The sequence below is a fragment of the Capricornis sumatraensis genome, chromosome 12 (assembly GCF_032405125.1).
Source record: "Capricornis sumatraensis isolate serow.1 chromosome 12, serow.2, whole genome shotgun sequence".
In the NCBI taxonomy this organism is placed as follows: domain Eukaryota; kingdom Metazoa; phylum Chordata; class Mammalia; order Artiodactyla; family Bovidae; genus Capricornis; species Capricornis sumatraensis.
The window spans coordinates 79,798,661-79,813,866 of NC_091080.1; the positions used below are offsets into that span (position 1 = coordinate 79,798,661).

A 15,206-nucleotide genomic window follows, 5' to 3' on the forward strand; every position below is an offset into this window, starting at 1 on the left:
GTGGACTGCTTTTTAGAATTTTTAAAGCAGAGTTAGGTTCAAATTTGCTGCTGATAAATTTAAGAACCTGGTCGAATTAATTGATTTATGTTTATTTAATAATTATTATTGATTAGGTATTTAAACTGCAGATATTTGACTGCTGTGTGGTCTTTGTCTTATTCTTTTCAAAATATAAGTTTCCAGTTTGAAGCACCCCCATTAACATGCTTTTGCATACTGTACCTCTTACATTTGTAGGTGTATTCGTCAGGTCTTGAAGGAGAAGATCACAATCTTAGTGACTCATCAGCTGCAGTACCTAGAAGATGCAAGTCAGATTCTGATACTGAGAGATGTAAGTAGTTTCTAGAAGTCTGTGAAATTGCTAACACTCAGGCGTGTTCAAGGACAGACATCCCTGCAAGTCACTCTCCTTACATTCATGGTAAACACCCTCTTCTCCCTGAGTTTTATGCCCTTTTCTTCTCAGAGCTGCTGTTCATGCCTTGGAGGATGAATCCAAAGACCTGCAGTCTGCCAGGCTCTTCTGTCCATGGGATTTCCCGGGCAAGAATACTGGAGGGGATTGCCATGCCCTCCTCCAGGGGATCTTCCTGGCCCAGGAACTGAAACTGAGTCTCTTAACATTGAAGACTGTCTCATTGTCAGGCAGGTTCTTTACCACTAGCACCACCTGCAAAGCCCAGAAATATCACTACTATACTCTAAGCCTACACCCTAGGGCTTCCCTTGTGGCTCAGTTGGTAAGGAATCCTCCTGCAATATAGGAGACCTGGGTTTGATTCCTGGGTTGGAAAGGTCCCCTGGAGAAGGGAAAGGCTACCCACTCTAGTACTTTAGTCTGGAGAATTTCATGAACTGTATAGTCCAGGGGGTCGCAAAGAGTTGTACATGACTGAGTGACTTTCACTTTCTTTCACACTCTAAGCTATATAAACCCTAGGTTACTGAATCATCACTCTTCTAATGAAATCTGTTAAGTGTAATGTTTATTCAGAACTTTTTATTTTCTTCTTCCCTGACTTAAGTCAAAGTGTATTACTTAGAGATACTAATACCTGTTTGTATCCAGGTGATTGTTATACCTAGTTTGCTTCAAGAGCATCTACCATTAACACGAGAAGTGAGGTTGGGTAGCCGAGCACCCAGATCAGAGATGCCCTCTCTGCTGGTGTCGCCAGTTGCTGGTGTCACTGCCCAAGTCTCTATGTGCCCGATTTGTGTGGGAGTCTGTGTAGCAGGAGGACAAGGCCCTGCCTTCACGAGGCTTATGGGGATGTGACAGAGAGAGAGGTGGGTGGGCTGACATCCTGGCTGCCTCCCTGAGGAGCTGGTGCCTCACGGGGTCTGAGTAACATGAAGGTGGGAGTCACACAGTCACCTGGGGAGGGGGTCTGAGGCAGGGGGTCCTCAGGAAGGAGCGACCTGGCAGGTTGGAGGAACAACAGGAAGACCAGCGTGTCTGAGGAGAGTGAGCAGGGGGACGGGAGGGAGCTGGTCTCTGAGCAATGGGCAGGGACTGGAAGTGGGATGGAAGCCTTGCACATTCCAGAGCAGAGGAGGGATGTGGTCTGATGTGGGAGTTAAGAGATTCCTCCAATGGTCACTGGAGGGGAGACAGCAGAAGCAGTTAGGAATCTTAGTAAAGCTGAGGAGACAGGAGTGTGGGCTCAGGCTAGAGTGTCAGTTTTTAGAACTACTGTAAAGGTGGCTGGATGGCATCACTGACTCGATGGACGTGAGTCTGAGTGAACTCCGGGAGTTGATGATGGACAGGGAGGCCTGGCGTGCTGCGATTCAGGGGATCGCAAAGAGTCGGACACGACTGAGCAACTGAACTGAACTGAACTGAACTGAACCTAGTACTGAAAACTGAATGGCTTACAACAGCAGAAGTTGATCGTCTCCCTGTTCTGGAGGCTACAGATCCCAAATTCAGGTGCTGGCAGGGCCGTGCTCTCCCTGGAGGCTCCAGGGGAGAATCCTTCCTTCCGGCCTCTGGTGTTCACCGGCCTTCCTTGTGTTCCTTGGCTTCCGGCTGCAGCGCTGTAATCTCTGCCTGTGATATGACATGGCCGTTGTCCCTGTGTCAGTCTAGGTCTCTTCTCATAAGAACATCAGTCATATTGGATGTAGGGTCACTCTGCTCCAGGGTGACCTCATCTTAACTTGATTACATCTGGAGAGACCCTGCTTCCAAATAAAGTCACATTCACAGGTGTCATGTTTGAACTTATCTTTTTGAGGAGGGAGCACCATCCAACCCACAGCTCCTAGCATGGCTGAGGGTGGGGTGGAAATTAATGAGAGGTGTCAGACTTGGTGGTCATTTGGTGCTTCACTCCTTGGCTTTTTTACTTCTAGGTCTCAGCACCTTTGTTGTTAACCCCTGACTGTTCCACAGGCCCTTGGTCACATCCCTGACTTCTGAAATGAATCTCTGCTCCAAGAAAGATTATTAAAACACAGAACCCCTGCCTCTCTGGAAGGAGTTTCATGTGTCAACTCTTTCTCCACTCCTCCAGAAGGGGCTAAGGTTTGTAAGGTCGAGAGCAGTTGATTTCATGTGCAGAGGGGGCGATTCTAGTGTGTAAATCCAGTGTGGATAGTGTTATGAGCATAGGATCAGTGGGCAGGAGAAAAACCTATTTAGCCACATCCTATTGCTTCCTTTGAGGAAACTACCCCCAATTTTAGTACTCACAAAACAACTATTTGTCCACTGATGAGCACTCCTGTATGAGTTGGGGACCATCCTCACTATTTGTCAGGTCTCTCTCTCACAGCAGAGAGGGGATGGCTGTCCCCTTGTCTCCTCATAATTGTCAGCGCTTGACTGCTGAGTGAAATTGCTGTCTTTGTACTACCAGTCATTTAATTTGCATATTACAGATTTGATGTGGTGAATGGTGATTTCATTAAAGTGGTGTGAATTTTGCCTCCCAAGTGGAACAAGACACAGTACATTCTGCATAATTTTCTAGTTCCGCAGTATCTGACGGTACCCAAAGGCTTCCCTGTGTTTCTCCCAGTGGACCCCCTCAGGTGAGAGGGTGATAGGGGTACCAGTGAGGGTCCTGGGCCAGCTCTCTCCACCTGAGCTGCCTCAACCAGAGCTGCTCTCATTTGATGAGTTTTGCATCCTGGCATTTTTTCCCTCTGATGTTTTATTTGCTACTGAGGGAATCAGCTGAGTCTGCGTTCATTGGGTCAGAAGATAGTGAAACATCTGCACATTATTTTATGTGACTTTGTAAGGGAGGGAAACTGCAAGGATGTGTCACATGTGTTCAAAGAAAGTAATTTGATTGGCTGTAGCTTAAGCAGTTGCCTGATTTGGGGAAGCCTGATTAGATGCTCGTGGTTGGTCGTTCCTAAATTTTTTCTTGGATCTGAGTGCATTGATTCTGGCTTAGGTTTTGGCTTGTGGGCACAGATTGCCAAGGTTTAAGAGCCACCCCAGTCCCATGACCTCCTTGTTTAATTACTTTATCAGGTGGAATATTGAATTTTCAGTTGGGAGCTTGCTGTGTGTGGGAGCAAGTGTAGACCATGGAGAGGCCTCTCATGGGTTTTCTGTCCGGGGCTGGTTCCTATTATCCTGGCCAGGTACAGTGACAGTGTGACAGTGACAGTGGGCAGTGAAGATTAATGAGAGACTCTCACCCACATGCAGATGTGCTGGGCCCCACCTCTGGGTTAAGTTTAAATTTCTTTCCTGGAATTGTCACATGAGGCTTCTCTCAATTCCCATGTTGTCTAAGAAGACTGTGCTGATCTTCCCACCAACCTCTGTACTTCTTTCTTCCCCAAGTGCGCAGGGTAGTCATGTCAATGGCCTCCATTTTTAACACATGAGCACACCTTTCTTTCATATCCCCCAGGACCTAACACAGGGACAGGGATTGGCAGAGAATGCAATGCTCAGTTGTGTCCTGAGCTGACTGAACTAGATTTCTCCACAAGAATTCTAGACACAGGGATCATTTTTTTCTTCAAAAATTTAAAACCAGATAACTTTTTTTGATTAGTATTTAGGTTGGTTTAATATTATCAAATATTAATTAATTTCTCTCAATTTTTTTTTTTTTAAATTTTAGGGCAAAATGGTGGAAAGAGGAACTTACTCTGAGTTCCTGAAATCCGGGATAGATATTTTCTCCCTTTTTGAGAAGGAGAATGAGCAGTCTGAACCATCTCCAGTTCCAGGAACTCCCACTGTGATCTCCGAGTCTTTGGGTCAGTCTCCCAGACCCTCGTTGAAAGATGTGGCTCCAGAAGACCAAGATGTGAGTTTCTCATCCTGCAGTGTTCCCTGGTCTGTCTGCCCTTGGTGGTCTCATGAACTTTCAGTCTGCTTGTGACATCTTCATTTGTCCCAAAGTAGACCCTAAGTTCCCAAAGTCTTGTTCCATGGAATTAGTAGAGTTAGAAGAGCATGAGGGGAGCAAGCCTGCTTGGGGTTCCCCTTTGAGTGTAGGATGGAGAATCCTATGGAGATCAGTAGTGGGTGCACTGCTATGAATTTTGGAGTGCATGTGGCTCACACCTATTGAGAACTCTTTAGGTTACCTTAGTTATATCCTAGTCATGTGGTGGCCCCTGGCTTCCCTTAGCCATCCAGTGGATTAATGTGAAGACCCCCTAGACTGAGTCCTGCTGTTGCCACGTTACATCAGCTACTTGTCCTATATGTTGGAATGTTCTGGAACTGCAGGTGACTGATGGTATTATCTTGCCTTGGTGTCAGGTGGTTTGTGATGGGCCAGAGGTAATGTGTGCAAAGAACCTGACACATGATAGACACTTTGGTGTTAGTTCCCGTCCTTTCTTACCCTTCAAGACTGAGAACCACATCTTATCAACCTTGAATCCAAGTGGCCAGGGTAGAGCCAAGGACACACTAGGCTCCTGTGATGCTATAATGCATTCTAAGTCCTCCAGACAGAAATGAGGAAATGCACTAGATCTCCCTTAAAAACATACACAGATATTCCCTTGATAGCCAAACCCTCAACATCCAAACCCAGGAGCCTGGAATGATTCTGATAAGTATTCAGATTAGCTGTTCACTTCCTAAACTCAGGAATCACTCTCTGAAACTTAGGAACCAAATAGATTCAGATCATATGCTTGCAGTGTGCTATCCAAACTTATATTACTCCAGCTCTCTCTGTGAACTCAGTTTACTGTATTTGGCTAGTATTTTGAGCCCCAAGTATGTGTTATGTTTCTATCATTGAATGACACAAGTCATCTAGAGGGATACATTAGCTCCATATCATTTTGTGTGTTCTCTTAGATCAAACTTCTGCATTTATACGTTAATTGATTTTGTTGTGTGTATGTTGAGAGTCTTGATGTATTTTAAGCAAAACTATGCAACATTGAATGAACTCATGTGAATGAAATATCCTTATTTCTAATAGATTCCTAGAAGTAGGATGGTTGGGTCCAAGTGTCAATACATATGTGGTTTGGCCAGATATCCCCACATCCTTCTCTGTAGGAGATGGACCATCCTGCACTCCTACCAGTGTATGAGATGTGTCTGTTTCCCACAGCTTTGCAGTGGAGGACATTGCTGAGATCTTGAAATATGGGGTTCATTTTTAAAAATTTCATCTCTCACTGCCATTTTTCTTTTCTAGACTGAGAATATACAAGTTACACTACCTCTGGAGGACCATTTGGAAGGAAAAATTGGTTTTAAGACCTATGTGAATTACTTCACAGCCGGTGCTGACTGGCCTGTCATCATCTTCCTTATTCTAGTCAACATCACAGCTCAGGTACATAAGGGTGTTTGTTTTGGTTTGTGCACTCAGCTTGATATTCATATACTATTTATACTGTATTTTATAATTATTTTTAAACATACATATTAAGAGATTTATCTCAAAGACTTTGCTCATGCAGTTGTGGGCCTAGCGTGGTGAATGTGAAATCTGAAAGGCAGGCCTGCAGACTGAAACCTCAGACAGGAGCTGACCCTGCAGTCTTGAGGCAGAATTTCTTCCTCCTCCAGGAAGCCTCAGGGTTTGCTCTTCAAGCCTTCATCTGACTGGATGAGGCCACCATGGTGTTGAGGGTGGTCTCCTCTCCTGAAGTTCTGATGATGGGTGTGATCCATATCCACAGAATACCTTCACAGCAACATCTAGATGAGTGTTTGGTTGAATCACTGGAGACTGACCCAGCCAAGCTGACACCCAGAACTGACCATCACTATACCTATCAAGCTTTTGCTTTGAAAAATCCCAACATTTGTACTGTTATTACTGCCTTTTGCGGTCCACTTGGATTTGCATTGATGTACATTATATTTGGGGAGCAAAGTCATCTAGGGAAAAGGGGATTTCTTTTAAAGATATTAACTTGTAAGATGCCCTCCCCTGACCTGTGGTCATCTGGGGGGTGGGGCTTGGTGCAGACCTGAGCCAGAAGGACCGTCTCCATGTTCTGGAGCCTTCCCATCCCCCATCCTAGTGAGAGGGGTGTGAGGCTCAGTGATGTGAGTGTGTGAGTGACAGTTGTTTCCTGCTCCAGGTTGCCTATGTCCTGCAGGATTGGTGGCTTGCATTCTGGTGAGTGATTCCTTGTCTGACCCAAAGTGCTGTGAGATCTACACAAAGCCCCTTTTCCCACAGAGTCAGGGGGAGAGATGGGGCAAGTTCAGCCTCCTCTTCTGACCCTTATGTAGTTTCCCTGAAGAAAGATGAAAGTTCCTACAGGTGGTGTGTGATCCCCCTGTGGTCTCTCCCCATATCCCTCCCTGTAGCAGCTTCTTCACAGACAATTCTTTTTCTTTTTCTGAACTTTTAATATTGTATTGCAATATAGCCGATCAGCAAGGTTGTGATAGTTTCATATGAACAGTGAAGGGATGCAACCATGCATATATGCGTATCCATTCTCCCCCAAACTTCCCTCCCATCCAGGCTACCACATAACATTGGGCAGGCTTCCATATGCTATACAATAAGCCCTCGTTGGTTACCTGTTTTAAATATAGCAGTTTGTGCATGAGCATCCATTCTATCTATCCTTCCCCTTGGCAATCATAAGTTCATCTTCTAAGTCTGTCTTCACAGATAATTTTGAAAACTGAAAGTCATGATTCAGATTTTTAAAAAGGAGACACACAGAGGGCCTTGTGTGCTGGGAAACACTTCCCAGCATAAAATACATTTCTTGAATTGAGGTAACTTTTTGTGTGATATTTGTGTAAATTCTATGTATATATATATAGTGCAATATTTTTTATTTCCTGTTCCATAGGTCAAATCTACAAAGTGATTTGTATTCTGGGGATTTAGTAAAAGAAGATGAAGATGTAGTGTTCGTTCTGAACTGGTACTTAGAAGTTTATTCAGGTAAAGTTGAGTTATCTGCTCTGTAATACCAGAGTTTAAGGTGCTTACAATGAGTCTGCATGAGCAAGAGGGCTTCCAGAGTAATTCAGTAATGTCTTAATAGATTAAGTATCTGAATTACATTTACTCTGTGAATTAATTAGAGTAGTTATTTTAAAAAAAAGATCTATTAGAAGAAAAGAGGTTGAATGGAGACTCTTAATTTGGTCCATACTGGATTTTGGTAGTTAAACCAGGATTGCATATTGAGAAAATCAGCCACTGGAAATATGTAGCTATTGTGTATTCTAATAGGCACTTTAAGTAAATCTTATATTGCTGTATGGATGGGTAAGGGGATTAGAAATGGGAGAATGGCATTGAAACATGTATAATATCATATATAAGATGAATCGCCAGTCAAGGTTCTATGCATGATGCTGGATGCTTGGGGCTGGTGCACTGAGACGACCCAGAGGGATGGTACGGGGAGGGAGGAGGGAGGGAGGTTCAGGATGGGGAACACATGTATACCTGTGGCAGATTCATGTTGATGTATGGCAAAACCAATACAATATTGTGAAGTAATTAACCTCCAATTAAAATAAATAAATTTATATTAAAAAAAGAAATGGACCCCACCCTGTGGTTCAGGTTGTTCTGATTCTGTCTGAATAAGCCCTGGCTTTTATTGATCTTGGATGAAATCCTCTGGCAGCCTGGGCCCCAGATAAAAGCATTATTCCCTCCCAGGTATGCAAAGCTCCCATTTCCACACTGCTCATCTCCTGGGCTTCACTAATAACTTGAGAAGCTACGCAAGGGAAGTCCAGTATCTGGAATTAGGATTCCTTCTCTTTCTTACCCTGAGATCACAGTGTTATCTCCTCCTCGACTGTGTGATTAATTCAAAGTTTGGCTTGCCAGACTAGTATTATCATGGCTGTCTCTATTCACAAGAGTATTTGGAATATATATAGCATAGCATTACATACTGTTTAAAGGATGTCTTTAACAGAAACTTTAAATGCCTTATTTATCCATTCATCTGTTGATGGATATTTAGGAGGCTTCCATGTCCTAGCTTTTGTAAATAGTGTTGCTATGAACACTGGCATATTGAGTGCAACACTTTCACAGCAGCATCTTTTAGGATTTGAAATAGCTCAACTGGAATTCCATCACCTCCACTAGCTTTGTTCATAGTGATGCTTTGAACTTGACTTCACATTCCAGGCCCATTTGACGTCACATTCCAGGATGTCTGGCTCTAGGTGAGTGATCACACTATCATGATTATCTTGGTCTTGAAGATCTTTTTTGTACAGTTCTTCCGTGTATTCCTGCCACCTCTTCTTAATATCTTCTGCTTCTGTTAGGTCCATAACATTTCTGTCCTTTATCGAGCCCATCTTTGTGTGAAATGTTCCCTTGATATCTCTAATTTTCTTGAAGAGATCACTAGTCTTTCCCATTCTGTTGTTTTCCTCTATTTCTTTGAATTGATCACTGAGAAAGGCTTTCTTATCTCTTCTTGCTATTCTTTGGAACTCTGCATTCAGATGCTTACATCTTTCCTTTTCTCCTTTGCTTTTCACTTCTCTTCTTTTCACAGCTATTTGTAAGGCCTCCCCAGACAGCCATTTTGCTTTTTTGCATTTCTTTTTCATGGGGATGGTCTTGATCCCTGTCTCCTGTACAATGTCCCGATCCTGAGTCCATAGTTCATCAGGCACTCTATCTATGAGATCTAGGCCCTTAAATCTATTTCTCACTTCCACTGTATACTCATAAGAGATTTGATTTAGGTCATACCTGAATGGTCTAGTGGTTTTCCCTCCTTTCTTCAATTTCAGTCTGAATTTGGCAATAAGGAGTTCATGATCTGAGCCACAGTCAGCTCCTGGTCTTGTTTTTGTTGACTGTAGAGAGCTTCTCCATCTTTGGCTGCAAAGAATATAATCAATGTGATTTTGTTGTTGACCATCTGGTGATGTCCATGTGTAGAGTCTTCTCTTGTGTTGTTGGAAGAGGGTGTTTGCTATGACCAGTGCATTTTCTTGGCAAAACTCTATTAGTCTTTGCCCTGCTTCATTCCACATTCCAAGGCCAAATTTGCCTGTTACTCCAGGTGTTTCTTGACTTCCTACTTTTGCATTCCAGTCCCCTATAATGAAAAGAACATCTTTTTGGGGTGTTAGTTCTAAAAGGTCTTGTAGGTCTTCATAGAACCATTCAACTTCAGCTTCTTCAGCATTACTGGTTGGGGCATAGACTTGGGTTACTGTGATATTGAATGGTTTGCCTTGGAAACGAACAGAGATCATTCTGTCGTTTTTGAGATTGCATCCAAGTACTGCATTTCGGGCTCTTTTGTTGACCATGATGGCTACTCCATTTCTTCTAAGGGATTCCTGCCAGCAGTAGTAAATATAATGGTCATCTGAGTTAAATTCACCCATTCCAGTCCATTTTAGTTTGCTGATTCCTAGAATGTCAACGTTCACTCTTGCCATCTCCTGTTTGACTAATTCCAATTTGCCTTGATTCATGGACCTGACATTCCAGGTTCCTATGCAATATTGCTCTTTACAGCATGGGACCTTGCTTCTATCACCAAACACATCCACAGCTGAGTATTGTTTTTGCTTTGACTCCATCCTTTCATTCTTTCTGGAGTTATTTCTCCACTGATCTCCAGGAGCATATTGGGCACCTACTGACCTGGGGAGTTCCTCTTTCAGTATCCTCTCATTTTGCCTTTTCACACTGTTCATGGGGTTCTCAAGGCAAGAATTCTGAAGTGGTTTGCCATTCCCTTCTCCAGTGGACCACATTCTGTCAGACCTCTCCACCACGACCCGCCAGTCTTGGGTGGCCCCATGGGCATGGCTTAGTTTCATGGCAAATTTGGAAAACTCAGCAGTGGCCACAGAGCTGAAAAAGGTCAGTTTTCATTCCAGTCCCAAAGAAAGGCAATGCCAAAGAATGCTCAAACTACCGCACAATTGCACTCATCTCACACGCTAGTAAAGTAATGCTCAAAATTCTCCAAGCCAGGCTTCAGCAATACGTGAACCATGAACTTCCAGATGTTCAAACTGGTTTTGGAAAAGGCTAAGGAACCAAAGATCAAGTTGCCAACATCTGCTGGATCATCGAAAAAGCAAGAGAGTTCCAGAAAAACATATATTTCAGCTTTATTGACTAAGCCAAAGCCTTTGACTGTGTGGATCACAATAAACTGTGGAAAATTCTGAAAGAGATGGGAATACCAGACCACCTGACCTGCCTCTTAAGAAACCTATATGCAGGTCAGGAATCAACGGTTAGAACTGGACATGGAACAGACTGGTTCCAAATAGGAAAAGGAGTATATCAAGGCTGTATATTGTCACCCTGCTTATTTAACTTCTATGCAGACTACATCATGAGAAATGCTGGGCTGGAAGAAGCACAAGCTGGAATCAAGATTGCCAGAAGAAATATCAATAACCTCAAATATGCAGATGATACCACCCTTATGGCAGAAAGTGAGGAGGAACTAAAAACCCTTTGATGAAAGTGAAAGAGGGGAGTGAAGAAGTTGGCCTAAAGCTCAACTTTCAGAAAATGAAGATTATGGCATCTGGTCCCATCACTTCATGGAAAATGGATGGGGAAACAGTGGAAACTGTGTCAGACTTTATTTTTGGTGGCTCCAAAATCACTGCAGATGGTGACTGCAGCCATGAAATTAAAAGATGTTTACTCCTTGGAAGAAAAGTTATGGCCAACCTAGATAGCATATTGAAAAGCAGAGACGTTACTTTGCCAACAAAGGTCCATCTAGTCAAGGCTATGGTTTTTCCTGTGGTCATGTATGGATGTGAGAGTTGGACTGTGAAGAAAGCTGAGTGCTGAAGAATTGATGCTTTTGAACTGTGGTGTTGGAGAAGACTCTTGAGAGTCCCTTGGACTGCAAGGAGATCCAACCAGTCCATTCTGAAGGAGATTAGCCCTGGGATTTCTTTGGAAGGAATGATGCCAAAGCTGAAACTCCAGTACTTTGGCCATCTCATGTGAAGAGTTAACTCATTGGAAAAGACCCTGATGCTGGGAGGGATTGGGGGCCGGAGGAGAAGTGGACGACAGAGAATGAGATGGCTGGATGGCATCACTGACTCGATGGACCTGAGTCTGAGTGAGCTCCGGGAGTTGGTTATGGACAGGGAGGCCTGGCGTGGTGAGATTCATGTGGTTTCAAAGAGTTGGGCATGACTGAGCGACTGAACTGAATTGACTGAACTGATCTGATGAACACTGGGGTGCATGCATCATTTTCAATTATGGTTTTTCTCAGGATATGTGCTCAGTAGTGGGAATGCTGGGTCATATGGTGGTTCTATTTTTTATTTTTTAAGGAATCTCTATCCTGTTCTCCAAAGTGACTGTAGCAATTTACATTCCTAGTAACGGTGCAAGAAGGTTCCCTTTTTCCACACCTTCTCTAGCATTTATTGTTTGTATATTTTTTGATGATGGACATTTTGCCTGGTGTGAGGTAATACTTTATCAGACTTTTGGTCTGCATTTCTCTAGTAACGATATTGAGCATCTTTTCATGTGCCTCTTGGCCATCTATATGTCTTCTTTGGAGAAAGATCTATATAGATATTCTGTGCATTTTTTTGATTGCTTTGTTTGTTTGTTTGTTATAATACTAAGCTGCATGAGCTGTTTGTATATTGTAGAGATTAATCTCTGGTCAGTTACTTATTTTGTAATTATTTTCTCCCATTCTCAGGACTGTCTTTTCATCTCATTTATGGTACATATATACCCTGGTTGGGGGGTAGCTCAAATGGTAATTAATCTGCCTGCAATGTGGGAGATCTAGGTATGATCCCTGGGTCAGGAAGAACCTCTGGATAAGGGTATGGCAACCCACTCCAGTATTCATGCTTATAGAATTCCATGGATAGAGAAGCCTGGCAGGCTGCAGTCCATGGGGTTGCAAAGAATCAGACATGACTGAGCAAATAACACATATATACACTGGAATATTATTTATCCATAGAAAGGAATGAAATTGGGTCATTTGTTGAGACATGGATGGACCTAGAGTCTGCCATACAAAGTAAAGTCAGAAAGAGATAAACAGAAAAAAAATACTTGAATTAATGCATATATGTGGAATCTAGCCTCTTTGTGGATCACTGCCTTATCTTGGCGAAGGGCCTTGTGTAACTCAATGAAGCTATGAGCTGTGCCATGTAGGGCCACCTAAGACAGGTCATAGTGCAGAGTTATGACAAAATGTGATCCACTGGAGGAGAGAATGGCAAACCACTCCAGTGCATTAGCCATGAGAAACCCATGAACTGCATAAAAAGGCAAAAGATAAGACACCAAAAGATTAGCCACAGGTCATGATGAAGTGGCTGGGCCAAAGTGGAAACAACGCTCAGTTATGGATGTGTCTGGTGGTGAAAGTAAAATCTGATGCTATAAATAACAGTATTGCATAGGAGCCTGGAATGTTAGTTCCATGAATCCAGGTAAATTGTATGTGGTCAAGTAGGAGATGGTAAGAGTAAACATCAACATCTTAGAAATCAGTGAACTAAAATGGATGGGAATGGGTGAATTTAATTCAGATGACCATTATATCTACTACTGTTGGCAAGAATCATTTCAAAGAAATGAAATAGCTTTCCTAATCAACAAGAGTCCAAAGTGCAGTTCTTGGGTGCAACCTTAAAAACAACAGAATGATCTCGATTCATTTCAAAGGCAAACCATTCAACATTTCAGTAATCCAAGTCTATGCCCCAACCACTGATCCCGAAGCAGCTGAAGTTGACCAGTTGTATGAAGACCTAGAAGACCTCCTAGAATGAAATGCAGAGTTCCAGAGAATAGCAAGGAGAGACTGGAAGGACTTCAGTGGACAATACAAAGAAATAGAGGAAAACAACAGAAAGGGTAAGGCTAGAGATCTCTTCAAGAAAATTGAAAATATCAAAGGAACATTTCATCTGAAGCTGGGCACAATAAAGGACAGAAACAGTAAAGACCTAATTGAAGCAGAAGAGATCAAGAAGAGATGGAAATAATACACAGAAGAACTGTACAATAAAGATATTAATGACCTGGATAACCACAATGTTGTAACCTCTCACTCAGAACCAGACACTCTGGAGTGTGGAGTCAAGTGAGCCTTAGGAAGCACTACTGGCTATAAAGCTAGTGAAGGTGATAGAATTCCAGCAGAGTTATTTAAAATCCTAAAAGATGATGCTATTAAAGTGCTGCACTCAATATGTCAGCAAATTTGGAAAACCCAGCCGTGGCCACAGGACCAGAAATGGTCAATCCTCATTCCAATTCCCAAGAACAGCAATACTAAAGAATGTTCAATACACCAGACAATTGCACTCATCTCCCATGCTACTAACGTTATGCTCAAAATCATTCAAGCTAGTTTTCAGCATTATGTGAATTGAGAACTTCCAGATGTTCAGCCTGCATTTAGAAAAGGCAGCGGAACCAGAGATCAAACTGTCAACATTTTCTGGATCATAGAGAAATCAAGGGAATTCCAGAACAACATCTACCTCTGTTTCATTGGCTAAGCTAAAGCCTTTGACTGTGTGGATCATAACAAACTGAAAAAGTCTTAAAGAGCTAGATATACCAGACCATCTTGCCTGTCTCCTGAGAAACCTGTATGTGGTCAAGAAGCAACTGTTAGAACCTTGTATGGAACAACTGATCGATTCAGGATGGAGAAAGAAGTATGACAAGTCTGTTTGTTGTCACCCCATTTATTTAACTTATACACAGAGCACATCATGTGAAATGCCGGGCTGGATGGCTGATAAGCTGGGAATCAAGATTGCTGGAGAATATCAACCTCAGATATGTGGGTGATAGCACTCTAATGGCAGAAAGCAAAAAGGAACTAAAGAGCCTTTTGATGATGGTGAAGGAGGGTGAAAAAGCCAACTTAAAACTGAATATTAAAAAAAAAAAAAAACAACCAAAGATCATGGCATCCAGTCCCATCACTTTATGGCAAACAGAAGGGGAAAATGTGGGAGCAGTGACAGATTTCCTATTCTTGGGTTCTAAAGCCAATGTGGATGGTGACTGCAGCCATGAAATTAGAATACAATTGCTTCTTGGTAAGAAAGCAGTGACAAACCTAGATAGTGTATTAAAAAGCAGAGACATCACTTTGTCAACAAAGGTCCATATACTCAAAGCTATCTTTCCAGTAGTCATGTACAGATGTGAGAGCTGGACAGTAAAGAAGGCTGAGCACTGAAGAATTGATGCTTTAGAACTGTGGTGTTGGAGAAGACTCTTGGTAGTCTCTGGAGATAAAACCAGTCAGTCTTAAAGGAAATCAACCCTGAATACTCATTGGAATGACTGAGGCTGAAGCTCAAGCTCCAGTACTTTGGCCTCCTGATGCAAACAGTTGACTCACTGGAAAAGACCCTGATGCTGGGAAAGGTTGAAGGCAGAAGAAGAGGGTTATAGAGGATGAGCTGGTTGGATGGCATCACTGGTTCATGAACTTTGGCAAACTCTGGGAGATGGTGAGGGACAGGGCAGCCTGGCATGCTGCAGTCCATGGGGTTTTGAAGAGTTGGATATGGTAACTAAACAACAACATGGAATCTAGGAAAAGTGGTACAGATGAACCTATTTGCAGGAGATGACTAGAGTCATAGTGGGAAAGAATAGATGTTTGGACACAGAGCAGGAATCGGGAGGTGAGGGAAATAAATTGAAAGATTAGGACTGACATATACACACTACCATGTGTGAAACAGATAGCTAGTGGGGAGCTGCTAT

General features: G+C 42.8%; 1 protein-coding gene across 1 annotated transcript in view; it reads left to right on the plus strand.

The window, feature by feature from the left end:
* Window positions 1-15,206, plus strand: part of LOC138089046 (ATP-binding cassette sub-family C member 4-like) — a 197,552-nt gene that overhangs the window by 76,812 nt on the left and 105,534 nt on the right. The window contains exons 16-20 of the mRNA XM_068984369.1: window positions 241-337; window positions 4,104-4,292; window positions 5,655-5,795; window positions 6,553-6,590; window positions 7,285-7,379. Coding sequence (XP_068840470.1) covers window positions 241-337; window positions 4,104-4,292; window positions 5,655-5,795; window positions 6,553-6,590; window positions 7,285-7,379 — 560 coding nt within the window. The remainder of the gene's footprint in view (window positions 1-240; window positions 338-4,103; window positions 4,293-5,654; window positions 5,796-6,552; window positions 6,591-7,284; window positions 7,380-15,206) is intronic.